At 39.2% G+C, this 14,792-nt stretch overlaps 1 protein-coding gene across 2 annotated transcripts in view; it reads right to left on the bottom strand.

Moving 5' to 3' along the window:
- Positions 1 to 1,603: 1,603 nt before the first annotated feature.
- Positions 1,604 to 14,792, bottom strand: part of ELMOD1 (ELMO domain containing 1) — a 68,634-nt gene continuing 55,445 nt past the window's right edge. For both annotated transcript variants that reach the window (XM_084895159.1, XM_084895160.1), the window contains exons 9-11: positions 13,922 to 13,972; positions 12,454 to 12,587; positions 1,604 to 2,965 (exon numbers count right to left, since the gene is read on the bottom strand). In XM_084895159.1, coding sequence (XP_084751285.1) covers positions 2,793 to 2,965; positions 12,454 to 12,587; positions 13,922 to 13,972 — 358 coding nt within the window. In that variant the 3' untranslated portion in view covers positions 1,604 to 2,792. The remainder of the gene's footprint in view (positions 2,966 to 12,453; positions 12,588 to 13,921; positions 13,973 to 14,792) is intronic.

The raw sequence follows: 14,792 nt of genomic DNA, 5'->3' as shown, positions 1-14,792 counted from the left end.
ACTGTCTGATGGGTCTTTAAGATTTGGGGAAGTATTCTGGATATCACAATGTCTAAGGCTTTGCTGCAGAGGTTAGAAAAAGTGAAGAAGTTGTGTTGTGTTTGTCTAACCCAGTTGTGGATAGATAATGCCTACTAATGCCTGTCTCCTGGTCTCTCTTAATTACTTAACATCTCAGCTTCTGCAAACTGTCTAGTTTTACCCTATTGTCCTAAAGGACTTTTGATAGAATCCTTCTCCTCTCTCAGAAATGTCCTGCTTTGGAGGATACATTGTAAGGCCATCCTATTATTTGGGATTGCCATAGGGTAGGGTGGGCAAAGTAGGCTTATGGTTGTGAATACACAAAACAGAGAGTTTATTCTTGTGTTATTACTTATTAATTATTGTATTATTTGTATTACAACTGTTAATCTACTGTTGCCCACCCTGCATTTAAGCTTCTTTCCAAATAAAAAAAGATGGTGGCTTACCAGGCAAATGATATTTTTTCCCCAGCACAATAACAAGAATGTGAGAAGAGAAATCAGAATAAAGTTGTAATTTTCAGAAATGGTGCTTCAAAGAGGGGTTTTTCTGTAGTGTGAGCTGAAATGCTTTTTTTAAAATATATTTTTATTTTAGAGAGAGGAAGGGAGAGATAGAAACATCAATGATGAGAGAGAATCATTGATTGGCTGCTTTCTGCACACCCCATACTGGGAGCCGAGCCTGCAACCTGGGCATGTGTCCTTGACCGGAATCGAACTTGGGACTCTTCAGTCCGCAGGTTGACGCTCTGTCCACTGAGCCAAACCAGCGAGGGCTGCAATGTGTTTTAAACCTGCTTTTTGTTTTCTCATCTCACATCCTCTTCCTGGGTAGAATGCATCTTCACCGGGAGGTGTGAATAAGGATTTAATTATACCCTGGACGAGGTGGGACTTTTCACCCTCAAAGAGTGCAGCCATGCTCAGAGTCAACAGGGAGAAATCATTGGAGGAGCCAGAAGGGAAAACTTGCAACCTTGTTACCATCTCTACCTGAACAGAAGAGACGTGAGCTGCTGAAAGGCCGCAAACACACCAGCAAGCCCTGCCAGTGCCACAGGACCAGTGCTTCGCCTACAGCAGCTGCAGCTGCGGCAGGAATCAGGGCTCCCCGGGGAGGCCACGTACCTGGTTCACAATCCTCCCCCAGGCAGAGGGGATACTTAGTCTTGTCATCACTCATGGGCACGGGCTACAATAGCCTAGATGCAAAATGCCGCCACCTGGTACACAGCTGAGAGGGAAGGGAGAGCAAACTGCCAGGGGAACTAGAGCGGACAAGGAACCAATAGGCAGCTTGCTATTTCCTTTATCAGCAGACAAACCAGACAGGAGGCCACAAAGAAAAAGGTGGACCTTATTATTCTTTCATCAAAGCACTGCCAGGCCTCCAGATCAGTTAAATAAAAGAAGTTTCTCAGACATGACATTCTAATTTATTCCTGGTTACTTGGAAGGATGGCACAATTTATATTCAGCCCAGGTTGTCTGTCTTTGAAATTCTACCCACTCACACATTTGCATATTCAAAAGCTGTGTGAGCACAAAGATATTAAAATGGAATCCACCGCACGTTACAGTAGAATGACATGTCATTTATTCAGATAACCGACAGGCAGTACTCAAAATTCATTTGATTAAGCAAGTGGTTACACAAATGTCTAACAATACTAAAATCGGTAGAAGGTATAAAATACCATGGGTATGAAATGCCATGGTCAATACTATTCAACAGACTACAATCATAATTCCAAACAAAATCGTGGCTTTTTAAATGATTTTTTAGCAGTTTCGGAACGATTTGATCACTTCCCGCTTCTAAGCAATTTACTTCTATTCTTATAAGACAAGGCCATTATTTTCAAGACATATTGGAGAAGGACATAGCGTAGGTTCCTCTCTTGCAGCAAATTGTTTTTTAATATTGCCTCTTGACAGAGAAACCAGGCAGCACTCAGTTCCCCAAGCAAAGATGCTTAGGTCAGAACAGTGCCAGGAGGAACTGTGAGCTCAGCAGGAGGCAGGCAGTGAGAAACCTTTAGCAGCTTTCCGAGTATGTATGCAGGCTTCTCTTCTGAGGCTCTAAGCATCATAAACGTGCACAGGCATCGAAGCCCGTGAAATGATGGGAATAAAGTAACTGGATATCCAAATGACTATGACAGACGTGGGGGTAAGTTCCAATATAATTGTGCAGTACTTAAAACAAAAACAGCAGCTACCTAAATTCGCTTCTTTGTGAGCCTCGCTATATTTTTGGGAAGCGTAGCTATGTTTGCAGTAGTTTGGCTTATCATGTGTCTGTCTGTATTAGTTTAAAGTGGTATACTTTATTGGAATGAGTCCCAAGCATGAACCTGGCTTTGAAAAGCTAGCAGCAGTAGTCATGAAACATATCAATAAATTAAAAGGTTTCCACAGAACAAGATCCAGCTAACTCCCTTACATACAAAATACAGCTAGAGAAATACGGTTCTTCAATGCTGAATTATGAGAGGGAGGAAAACAATCTAAAAAAATAGAAAACTCTCTCCATACGTGGGGCCACGGCAGATGCAACACCGCTTAATGCCACACGATGAGCCGGTGCTCCAGAGACAGCCGCACCTGGAGATCTGGTAATTATGACCGAGAGATGAGAACTGTACAAAAGGCATGCATACAATCACTGTGTGCATTCAGGGTAAGAGCTAGGACGAAGCAGAGATCTAACACGAGAATGAGGCAGTGTTCCGGGGAATGCGTGAAAATCAGCGTAGGCGCCTAGATGTTGATTAAACCCTCCGAAGCAGCAAAGTGTGGGCACAGCGCCATGTCGGGGTTCTGCAGCTGCTTTATGATCCTCTTGCGGAATTTCTCCCTCACGCGATTGAATTCCATGATGTCCATGGGGTCCTCTTCAATCCAAAACTTATGAAACTCGTGCATCAAGTAGCCTGTTAGAGATAAGACAGTGATACGAATGCAGGAGGGGGAAAAATCCTTAATCATATTCAAAATCACCCTGAATGGCTCAAAGAGATGTCAGACCAAATAACAGCAACGTGGAGCTCACAGAAGAGAGGAGCATTTAAATAAAAGTATTTCCCAGCAAATACTACTGTTAAAATTATTCTTAAAGATCCAATAGGAGCTACTAATCTGCATGATTTTTGCAATTAGTTCTGGAATGATCCTCACGCCTCTCAAGCAGAAATAAAAATTAATCCTGCCTTCTCTTGAATCCGAATCACATCAGGGACCTTCTGAAAGGCGGGCAGTGACTGCTTCATCCTTCCCCTCCTGCTTAAATGAACATAATGGCCTAATTTTTCAAAATCACTCTACTCAGCCATTTTCTCTCTTGATATCTGATTTGAATAAAGTTTTAAATTACGCTGACAAATCAAACAAATGCACCCTGACAATCTATTATGAGACAATAAAAGTTGTAAATCAACTCTAAACAACACAGATTGGTCGTTAAATTACATGAAATTGTTAATAACACTTCCTTGCTCTGAAGCATAATTTCATATTCAAATACCTTTATGTCTCACAAATGTTATCTAAGAATGACCTGAATTGGGAACAATTTTAGAACAAATGTTAGGTATTTGATATGAGAATCTATTCATTGAGTCCTGTTTTCCCACTGTGCCCTCTCCCTCCACTACATGCAGAACGGATATATGGACAGCTTTCTAAAAAGATGAGAGCATTATGCTAATAAGCAAAATAAGTCAGTCAGAGAAAGATAAATATCACATGATTTCACTCATTTATGGAATATAATGAACTGCATAAACTGATGAACAAAAACAGATCCAAAGAAGCATCAATCAGACCATCAAACCTCAGAGGGAAGGTAAGGGAGGGTGAGGGTAAGGGGGTGAGATCAACCAAAGGACTTGTATGCATGCATATAAGCCTAACCAATGAACACAGACATCATGGGGTGAGGGCATGAGTGTGGGGGGATGGCAGGCAATGGGATAAGGACACATATGTAATACCTTAATCAATAAAGAAAAAATGGATAATAGTAGATATTTGTTTGTAGTAAATCTATTGCAAGCCCAAGTGTCTCTATATATTAGAAAAAATCAGTTGAGAAAATAATCCTAGTTAAAAATCCTTACACACGCTCAAAATCCTTACTCCATCATTACACAAGCTCTTCTCTGTGTTTTCATTAGAAGGCAGTGGGAACTGGGAGCAAGGATTCTGGAGCAGAAACCCAGTTTGAATCCCAGCTTCCTCACCTCCGTGGGAAAGGAGTGAGCATCAGAGATGATAGGGAGCATGGGGAGAGAATTTTGGAATAAACATACCCAATTCTAGCTGTAAAAAAAAACCACACAGTACCTTTTGTTTTCCTGGCAATAGCTACTTAAGAGAAAACTTTTAACACAGCTTCATAAACAGAATTTTGAAAATCCCTATCTCACTATCATACAAAATTACAAGTGACCTTCGCTCTCACTCACCCCCAACACACACGGCCAGATGTTGGTCCGCATCCACAGGCTCACCTGATTATTCATTCCCTACATTGCTAGGTGTGCTCGTGTGTCTTTAAGTAGATGGTCTCTCTATAGTAGGGGTGTCGAACTCAATCAGAGAAGGGGCCAAAATCTAAAATCCAGCCTAAATCGCGGGCCGAATGGTTTACTGAACAGTCATAAACTGACAATGTCATAAACTGACAGCGGAGTGCAGTGATGACAGCGCGGTGTGGGCCACATTGCAAGGCCTGGCTGGCTGGATTTGGCCCGCGGGCCTTGTGTTTGACACATGTGCTCTATAACTATGGGAGGAAGGATACTAAGGAGAAAGAGGATTTATATTGCCTTTTGGGGGGGGGGTTGACTTTTGGAATTGGACTGTCTTTGGGCCATCCTCACACATTAACATGCTAGTTAATTTGTGTTAACACAAGTTAACATGAACATCCCTGATGGGGACACACACCAGCCCTCATCCAAATAAGAAGCCCCAGATCAGCGTTATCAGTGACCCTAGGAGCCACCCCAACCATCTCTGCTCCTTGATGCTTGGATTCATGGAGGCATCATCCAGTGGTGAACTCTTCTGGTGGCCACACTGACATGAGCCTGTTCCATGGATTTGTTTCTCCCCCCCCCCCCCCAACCCCAATAGATACAAGGAATTTATTTTCAGAAAAAGAGTTCAAATGAGAGTGGAGTGATTTGAAAGCTACCAGTTCCATCTAGGTATATTATCCCTCTCTGTGGGACCCAAACAGAGACCCTGAGGATAGAACCATTTTTCCTTATATATTATTGATTTTATTGGGGGACATTGGTTAATAAAATCATACAGGTTTCAGGTGTACAATTCTATAAAACATTATCTGTATATTTTATTGTGTGTTCACCACCCCAAGTCAAGTCTCCTTCTACCACCATTTATCCACCCTTTACCTGCTGCCACCTCCTCCACTCCCTTTTCCCTCTGGTAATCACCATCCTGTTGTCTGCATCTATGAGGGTTTTTTTTGTTTTATTTTGTTTGTTTGTTTGTTTTGTTAATCCCTTACCTTTTCCACTCAGCTCCCTAACCCTCCTGTTCAGTCTGTTCTCTGTATCTATGAGTCTGTTTCTATTTTGTTTGTTAGTTTATTTAGTTCCACATATGAATGAAAGAATATGGTACTTGTCTTTCTCTGACTGGCTTATTTCACTTAGCCTAAAGCACTCCAGGCCATCCATGGTGTCACAAAGGGTAACATTTCCTTATTTTATTTTATTTTATTTTATTTTATTTTATTTTATTTTATTTTATTTTATTTTATTTTATTTTTTACGGCCAAGTAGTATTCTAAGAACCTGATTCTTAAATGGTTCTTCCTTTCACCAAGCCAAACTATGTTGCCCTGTGTTTCTTGAAACAAATTCAATACTTTTCCTTTTCAAGTACATGAAGTGCCCTTTTTGCCCTGAGCTTCTCTCTCTCCTGGGCTAAGCATCCTATTTTTCCTCACCATTTCTCACATGCATGACTTAGAGACTACCCGTTATGCTGGTTGTTTCAGTGCACAACTTGTTTCCTCTAATCTCAGTATCTTATTTAACCAAAACAATTCAATATTTCGTCCATCTCAGGGGCTGGGAAAACTCTTAAAGCATCCCAAGAAGAGTAGTTCCCTCTAAAGATGCAGACCCTCCCAGATTCAATCAGACATCACAGTTCAGTAAGAGGAGTCTCATTCATGTCACTAATGTTTGAGAACCACTGGAATAGAAAACACCCTCTCTTCAAGTTCCTTTGGCTTCTTGCTAAATATTAAAAATTTTATGGTTCTAAGTGAAATCTCTGATAATATATAATTTCTCCATTCCTTGCTATATAAAGCACCCACTTAATTTTCCTGACTTGGCCTCTGAGCTCAAATAAAGACACCTAAGCTGTTTCATATATAGAATCAGATTTCCAGCATTATGCATTAAAATAATCCATGAGGAATTAAAGACATTTCATTGGTATTCTCTCTCCCACTGGTTCTTATTCCTACTGGACACTTCCTTCTTTTGAAGGTCAAAGAAAATATAATTCTTTTTCCTCTTCTGGCCATTACGCTTTCCTTCTGCTCATTACAGGAACCTTACTTCATCTCAGTGGAGCTGTGTGTTCAGTGGGACTTTAGACTGAATGCAGTGTTAGTAGAATGTATGTTGGCAGTGCAGTGCCCACCGAGGACCGATAAAGCTGTCATATTCTCACATTCTTTCGCTTAGATGAAACCGGTTCTGAATACTAATTTGGCTTTCCAGTCCAAGCCTGCAGCCTATCTGTTGGTGCTTGAATGTGTCTTGGTTTTGTTTCACTGCAAGTAGTTAGTAGACAGCAGAGACATATGCAAGGACACAGGTAATTGCAAGAATATCACAGAGGAAACGGGCAGAACTGGTCATGTCCAATGGAGGAACGATGAATTCAGGGCACTGCTTTCTTCCTCTAGAAAGGTCTGCTTACACCCCAACCGCTGCTCTTCCTAAAGCCTGGTGATGGCCTTGGGAAAGGAGTCCTAGTGCAGTAGTCAGCAAACCGCGGCTCCTGAGCCACACGAGGCTCTTTGGCCCCTTGAGTGTGACTCTTCCACAAAATACCACATTCTGGAGCGCACGTACAGTGCGATTGAAACTTCATGGCCCATGCGCAGAAGCAGGTTTTCGGCTCTCAAAAGAAATTTCAATCATTGTACTGTTGATATTTGGCTCTATGGACTAATATATTTGACTAATGAGTTTGCTGACCACTGTCCTAGTGCATGCGTACTCACTTGGGCTAGGGTTCTCTTGGAAGCATATCAATTCAGCCCAAGGATAAATTTTTCTAGGGAAATTAGAATCCCCTTCTCCCACAAAGGACATCATCCAACATTTTAGCCTCCCATCCATCCATCCATCCATCCATCCATCCATCCATCCATCCATCCATCCATCACATTTTACTGAGTACCTACTCTGCAGCAGGCTCTGTGCTGAGGAATCAGGCAGTGAAGAAAACAAACAAACAAAAAAATGCCACTTTTGTCCTTCAATGTCAATGGCTCTGATTCTAATTCTGATTCTCTCCTGTAAGAGTTCCCCCACTGCGAGGCTCTGATTTTCTCCTCAGTGCCGATGAATCTCACACCCGCCCTTGTAATTCTTCAGAGTTCCAGAGCTTTGCACTAGAATGCCCGCTATGTAGCTCCATGGGGATTTTCCAAAAGAACTCATCCCTGGCATACCAAAACCAAACTCAATTGACTTCCTCTGAAAGCTGCTTCCCTAAAGAGCATGGTAAACATAGAACAGGGCAAATACAAGGGGTAAGGAAACGTAGCAAGGGGCATTACTTACATACACTTTATGCTCTTGTAATGGCTTAAAATATATGTGCTCTTTAATATATGTGCCCTCCATCCCTGCTCTTACCAATGTCATGTTTGGTCACACCCCTCCCAAACATTATTCTCTAGTCCTTGAATCTAACATGCTCTCTTGCCTTGTAGCCTTTGCCTGTGCCACTCCCGCTGGCTGAACCACCCAGCCACATGCCACTCATCCTTCAGTCTCACAAGAAGTGGCATTTGCATTGGGAAGCTTTCCCTGAGTCCCACACTGAGTGAGCTGTCAGCCAGCCTTTAAGTTTTTTAAAAACAGCATTTTCACTTCTTCAATCACAAAATCCTTCCAACCATGCTTTAATTATTTATTTAGATATCTGTACTCCTCTGTCAGCACCTGATCAGTAGTGAAACTTCAATAATATTTGTTGGAAATGGTCAGAGCTGTTACAGGTGTATAACCATCTAGTTGTCAAAATAGGAGCTGTAATCACATATTTGAAGACTTCCATTTTCCATTAAAATGTCACAGAGTGTATGTATTTAAAAATTTGTTGTGTACTTTTTATCTAAATCACACTGAACACAGTTTAAGAAGTCTTGTTACTAAAAGCAACCTGCAGCACTTCATGTCCTAGTTCCTAAAGCAACATCTCAACTCTTTCAGCTGATTCTTGTGATTTTTGACATCCATAGCTCTAAATAACATACTTGTTGCTTGATTTTTAAAAACTTCCCTATATATATGATGAAGTATTAGCTCCTTTTCACCCATTCCAACCACACATTATCACATTTCTTACCTGGTATTAATGTTTCCTCTTTGTTTATTTGCTTAGTTTCAATTTACTTAATTTAACCCTAACCCATTTCCTAAGTATGCCAGTGGTGTTTTTTTAAATGTATTCAAAATTGGTATATATTCCATTAATTTCATATTTTTCAAAGAGTCTCTCCCAGAGACTTCTGACCTGCTAAGATCTGGATTTATTATTCACAGACTATTGCATAGATATCATGTTGTGCTTTCTCTTCACCGTCATCCTAAAAATTCTCTTCACTTTTCTTCTACGCTAGACTTCATGCTTTCTGGACCTAATTCATTTTTACACTGTTATTTTGTAGGAGCATATCTTTTTAGAAGCTTCCTGATAAAGTTACAGGAGGTACAATGTTTAAGACCCTGCATTAAAAGTATGTCTTTATTATACTCCCATACTTAATTGGTAAGTCAGACTGGACATAGAATTCTAACTTGGAAATCATATTCCCTTAAGTTTTAAAAATAATTGGGCAGATACATGCAAAAAAATGAAACTAGACCACCAACTTAGATCATTCACAAAAATAAACTCAAAATGGATAAAGGACTGAAACGTAAGATGGGAACCATAAAAAAATCTTCTTAAAAAATATATTTTTTTGATTTTTTTTTACAGAAAGGAAGGGAGAGATATAGACAGTTAGAAACATTGATGAGAGAGAAACATTGATCAGCTGCCTCTTGCACACCCTCCACCGGGGATGTGCCCACAACTAAGGTACATGCCCTTGACCGGAATTGAACCTGAGACCTTTCAGTCTGCAGGCCGACGCTCTATCCACTGAGCCAAACTGGTTAGGGCCATATAAAATCTTAGAAGAATCCATAGGCAGCAAAATGTTAGACATATGTCATAGCTTTACTGATACAGCTCCTAGGACAATGGAAACTAAGGAGAAAATAAACAAATAGGACTATATAAAAATAAAAAGCTTCTGCACAGCAAAAGAAACCATCAACAAAACAACAAGAGATCCCACTATATGGGAGAACATATTTGCAAATGTATCTCCAATAAGGGTTTAATCTCCAAAATTTATAGGGAACTCATACAACTTCAAAAAAGGAAGATAAAGAATCCAATCAAAAAATGGACAAATGACCTAAAAAGACCTATTCAAAAGAGGACAAACAAGAGGCCAAGAGACATATGAAAACATGCTCAAAGTCAGTAATCATCTGAGAGATGCAAACTAAAACGACAATGAGATAATATCTCACGCCTGTCTTCATAAAATGGCTTGATAGAATGGCTATTATCAACCAATCAACAAATGACAAGTGCTGGCAAAGACATGGAGAAAAAGGAACCTCATGGTCTGCTGGTGGGAATACAGACTGGTGTAGCAACTGTGGAAAACAGTATGGAGTTTCTTAAAAAAAAAAAAAAAAATGGAACTGACATTTGACCCAGTAATTCCACTTCTAGGAGTATCTCAAGAAACCAGAAACAACAATCAGAAAGAATATATGCGCCCCTATGTTCATAGCAGCACAATTTACAATAGCTAAGATTTGAAAACAACCTCAGTGCCCATCAGCAGATGAGTGGATTAAAAAATGGTGGTACATTTACACAATGGAATACTGTGCTGCTGTAAAAAAGAAGGAACCATTTGCAACAGCATGGATAGACCTGGAGAGCATTATGTTAAGGGAAATAAGCCAGTCAGAGAAAGATAAATATCACATGATCTCACTCATTTTCAGAATATAATGAACATAAACTGATGAACTAAAATAGATCCAGAGACACAGAAGCATCGAACAGACCATCCAACCTCAGGAAGGTAGTGGTTGGTGGTTGGTGAGAGATAAACCAAAGGACTTGTATCCACACATATAAGCATAACCCATGGAAACAGACACTAGAGGGGTGAGGGCATGTGCTGGGGAGGGTAGGAATGACTGGGGAGAGGTCAATGGGGAAAAAAGGAGACACATGTAATATTTTAAACAATAAAGAATAAAAAAATAGTCTCTTAAACTTTGAAGACATTATTTATTCCATTGTCTTCTAGAATACATGTTGCTGTTGAGAAGTCCAATTGCATCTTGATTCTTAATTCTTTATATAATAGCTTTGGAGATTTAGAATCATCTCTTTCCAGTTGTAAAATGATTTCACAATGACAGGGATCTTGGTGTGAATCTATTTTAATTAATCTATTATGCTAGTGCTTATTAGTTTAAATATGAAAACTCATCCTTTAGCTCTGAAAATTTTTCTTGATTTATTTCTATGATTCCCTTCCTCTAGTGTCACTGTTCTATTTCTGGCACTCCTATTATTCAGTTATAAGACTTCTTAGAATGATCCTCTATTTAGTTTATTTTTTACGTGTACTGTTCTATTTTCTGTGAGAGTTTTCAGCTTTATTTTCTAATCTTTCCTGGCTATTTCATTTCTGCTATGCTATTTTTAATTCCTAAGAGCATTCTTTTGTTCTCAAAATGTTCTCTCTATACCACCTTGTTGTTTCATAGTTGTAATTTCTTCTCTTATCTCGTTGGGGATATTAATGAAACAGATTTTTGAAGTTTTCTTCCCATGTATAGTTTCCATTTCCTTCTAGTGGCTTTATTTCTGCTTGTTTTTCACTCTCATGCTTAAGGCTTACTTACTGTTCTTGTTATCAAGTGCTGCTTAATAAGAAACTAAGTCAAAATCCAGTGGCTTAAAACAACCATTTAAATATACTCATAAATTCACCGAGTTAGGAATTCATAAAGGGCATAAGAGGGATGGCTCTACAATGCTTGAAGTCTCAACTGGGAAGACCTGAAGGTTGGGGGTGACTTAACTACTGGTGGCAGGAATAATTTTGAGACATCTTTATTCACTGTTTGGTGGTAGATGCTGGATATCAGCTAGGACCTCATCTGTAGCTGTCAGTCAGACCATCTATACGGCTGCTCCAGGTATCCTGGATTTCCTCACAACAGGAGGAATCAGATCCCTTCCTCTGGGTCATCTCTCCAAAGGCAGTTCAGTCCCAGAGAGCTAGGCAAAAGCCTTTTCTGATCTAGTCTCGGTAGAATTCTGCTATACTCAATTCATCCCGTCAGTCAGACCAAGTTTCAAGGAACGAGAGGGACAACCCCTTTCCCCTCTCCCTTACTTCTTAGTGGGAGGAGTGTCAAAAATTTGAGGATATGTGTTTAACCGCCACACACAGACATTTGACAACCCTTGGCTGTCTGTGAATATTTTTGACTAAATAAAAAGCTAGTTGGACTAAAAGCTGATTGGAAGCTCTGAGCACATAGGTAGGGCTTGGTGACTGTGAGCATGACTATAGAGTGATATGGCTGGGCTATTTCACTGGGGAGATCTAGATCAGTATGTAAACCCATGTAAACCAACACTTCCTCTTTCTAATGTTCATTAGCACTATGGAGCTAGTTAATAAGTTTACCTTTATAGCAGCTCTGTAAGGAAATGACTTATTTTTATAGATGAGATAACTAAGGCTTAGAGAGGTTAGTTGACTTCCATTGATTTGGGAGTCAACTCAGGTAGTCCTCAGAGCCTGAGCTCTTATGTGCTATGTCATGCTGGACCAATGGGAGAGAGAGAGACCTCCATGAAGTCTTTAAATCTGACAAAAACAGATATATTGGGTATTATGCACCGGCTGGGAAAGAGGACAAAAAATTTCAAACTCATCAAAGCAGCTAAATCACAAAGACAACTCAGCTTCGATCCTTGTCTAGAGCATTGTATAGAAATCTACCATGATAATGAAGCAACGGACACTTACAGAATGTTTGTTGGAAGTGAGACAATGTTGGAGCTTCCGGTGCGATGTTGTAGAAATGGGTTTTTAGGGCTCCGCTCACCAGTAGATTATATGCCAGATCAGTTATATTGATGCCCACGATTGCAAAGGAGTAGCTGTAAGGTGCAAACCACAAGGCAATGCGTGTCACATATGGAAATAAGATTTAAAGATATGATAACCTGATTAGTAAATTATCAGAACAGCAGGCTTTCCTTCCCTCTTCACCTTATCAAAACCCTGAATTTTTTGATTAATCAGAAAATTTCAATAATGTAGACTAAGAGAATGCTTTGTCTGGTAACTCCAATTCCAAATATATGAGAGGAAAAAAAAATAGAAAATTGACAAAGCTTCACATGCAAAGATATTCATTATGGTATTATTTACTAGTATAATGGGAAAGATGTAGAAACTATGCAAATATTCTAAAAAGGTAATTGGTGAAGTAAATTATGGTAATCTCATATAACATATATTCAGACACTAAAAGATTATCTAAGCAGAACATAAAACATTATGTATTGAAAAAGGCCAGTTTTATTATATATCTATGCACAAATGTGTACAGAAAGCAGGCTAGGGTGAAATGTCACAAAATATTAATATGGGTATGTTAAAGTAATAATATTGGGGTGGTCCTTTTGTTTACTTTCCTGTATTTTCTAAATTATCCATAATAAATCTATATTACTTTTAAAATAAGAAAAAAATATAAATATTTTAATGCTCAGGGTATATTTTCTAGTCCCCTTTCTACCTGTCTATAAAAAATTAAGTAAAACAGTTATTAAATCCTATCTGGCAATATATACTGTGTGGCCAGATTGTTATGATCTCTGAACGCATAATAATCTGGCCACTCAGTGTATCTGTATCTCAAATTTGTACCAAAAGCATTCTAGACTTTTGCTGGAGATCAACCACCTATTTGCTCTGAGCTTTCTATCAGCCAATGCAAAGGGGAAAACTGATCAGGTGCATGATTTATAGTATCTTTGATATCAAATAAATGAGGTACTCAAGAGAAGCACACTGTGTCCAGAGATCATAATAATCTGGCCACTCAGTGTATATCCAGTACATTTAAAAAAAGAAGGTTGCTGTTCAAAATATTTTTATATGAAATGGGCATTATAAAAAAACTTCTAAAGTAAAATTTTATCTAAATGCCTATACTTGATAGAAATCCTTAAAAGAAAACTATCAAGTACAATTATGAATGATTTCTGAAATGATTTGTATATAGTTTCTAAACTTTGCAGTTGGTGACAGGCAAGGTAGTATTATATAATAATACAAATACAAATATATCCAAAAAAATAAACTATCCTTTAAAAAATTCAACTGGATTATATATGTCCATCAGGACAAGCAGATTTTCATCCTTGCCATCTTTGACAGTGCTCCTCAGACATTTTTGTTCTGGTTCAGAAATCCAACAACTCACCCAATTGCTTTGTCCATCCTTTTTTGCTCCCATTCTGCTTTGCTGAATTTGCTGAATGAATGAATAAATGAATAGCATTTAATCTTAATCGGTACTTGTTCCCTTTATATTCATGTGTAAACTGTTACACAGATGTCTAAAATTCAGTTATCAAACACAAACCACAAAAATGTTGTCAATTAAAAAGCCACAATACAATTGATTTGGAACTCAGAAATGGAATTATGTAAAGCCATGCCACCTCTCCTCTGTTCACTTTAGTTCAGCTTTGGAAGATAGCTCTAAAGGCCAAACACTATGATACTCTTTTGTACTATCATTAATTAGCAAACAACATTTCTCCCACGAACCCTCTCCTCTAGCTAGGTGCCACCTCACTCTCATGATTCCTCATGTTTGCTTTTATCTCGTGGCATTTATCCTACTCAGCCTTGTTTGTGATGTCTGACACACAGCAGATGCCAAATAAATATTTGTTGATAAATAAATAGACTTAGTGAAGAAGAGGAAGGAAGGAAGGTGAAGAAAAAAAGGAAGGAAGGAAGGAAGGAAGGAAGGAAGGAAGGAAGGAAGGAAGGAAGGAAGGAAGGAAGGAAGGAAGGAAGGAAGAGAAGGAGGGAGGAATACTACATAGGTTTTTAAAAATCTGTCTCAACAAGTGCTATGGCATTTCCTCTGGTTAAGCGAGGACAATATAGCCATAGCAATTCCACTTTTAATCCATTTTATAATTTGAGGTTCTGAGCAAGGCTGTTTGAAGGAAGGGTCGCATGATAGAAGCATTCTGAAAATACCGCCTTGCATTCCATTACTGTGTGTACTTGTGCACCCCCAATCCTCACCCCCTCCGTATTGCTAACGTCTTGTAGGC

Source organism: Pipistrellus hanaki (assembly GCF_964339955.1).
Source record: "Pipistrellus hanaki genome assembly, chromosome: 9".
Lineage (NCBI taxonomy): Eukaryota > Metazoa > Chordata > Mammalia > Chiroptera > Vespertilionidae > Pipistrellus > Pipistrellus hanaki.
The sequence above is the reverse complement of the archived record's forward strand: the minus strand, read 5'-3'. Positions and strand labels throughout refer to the sequence as shown.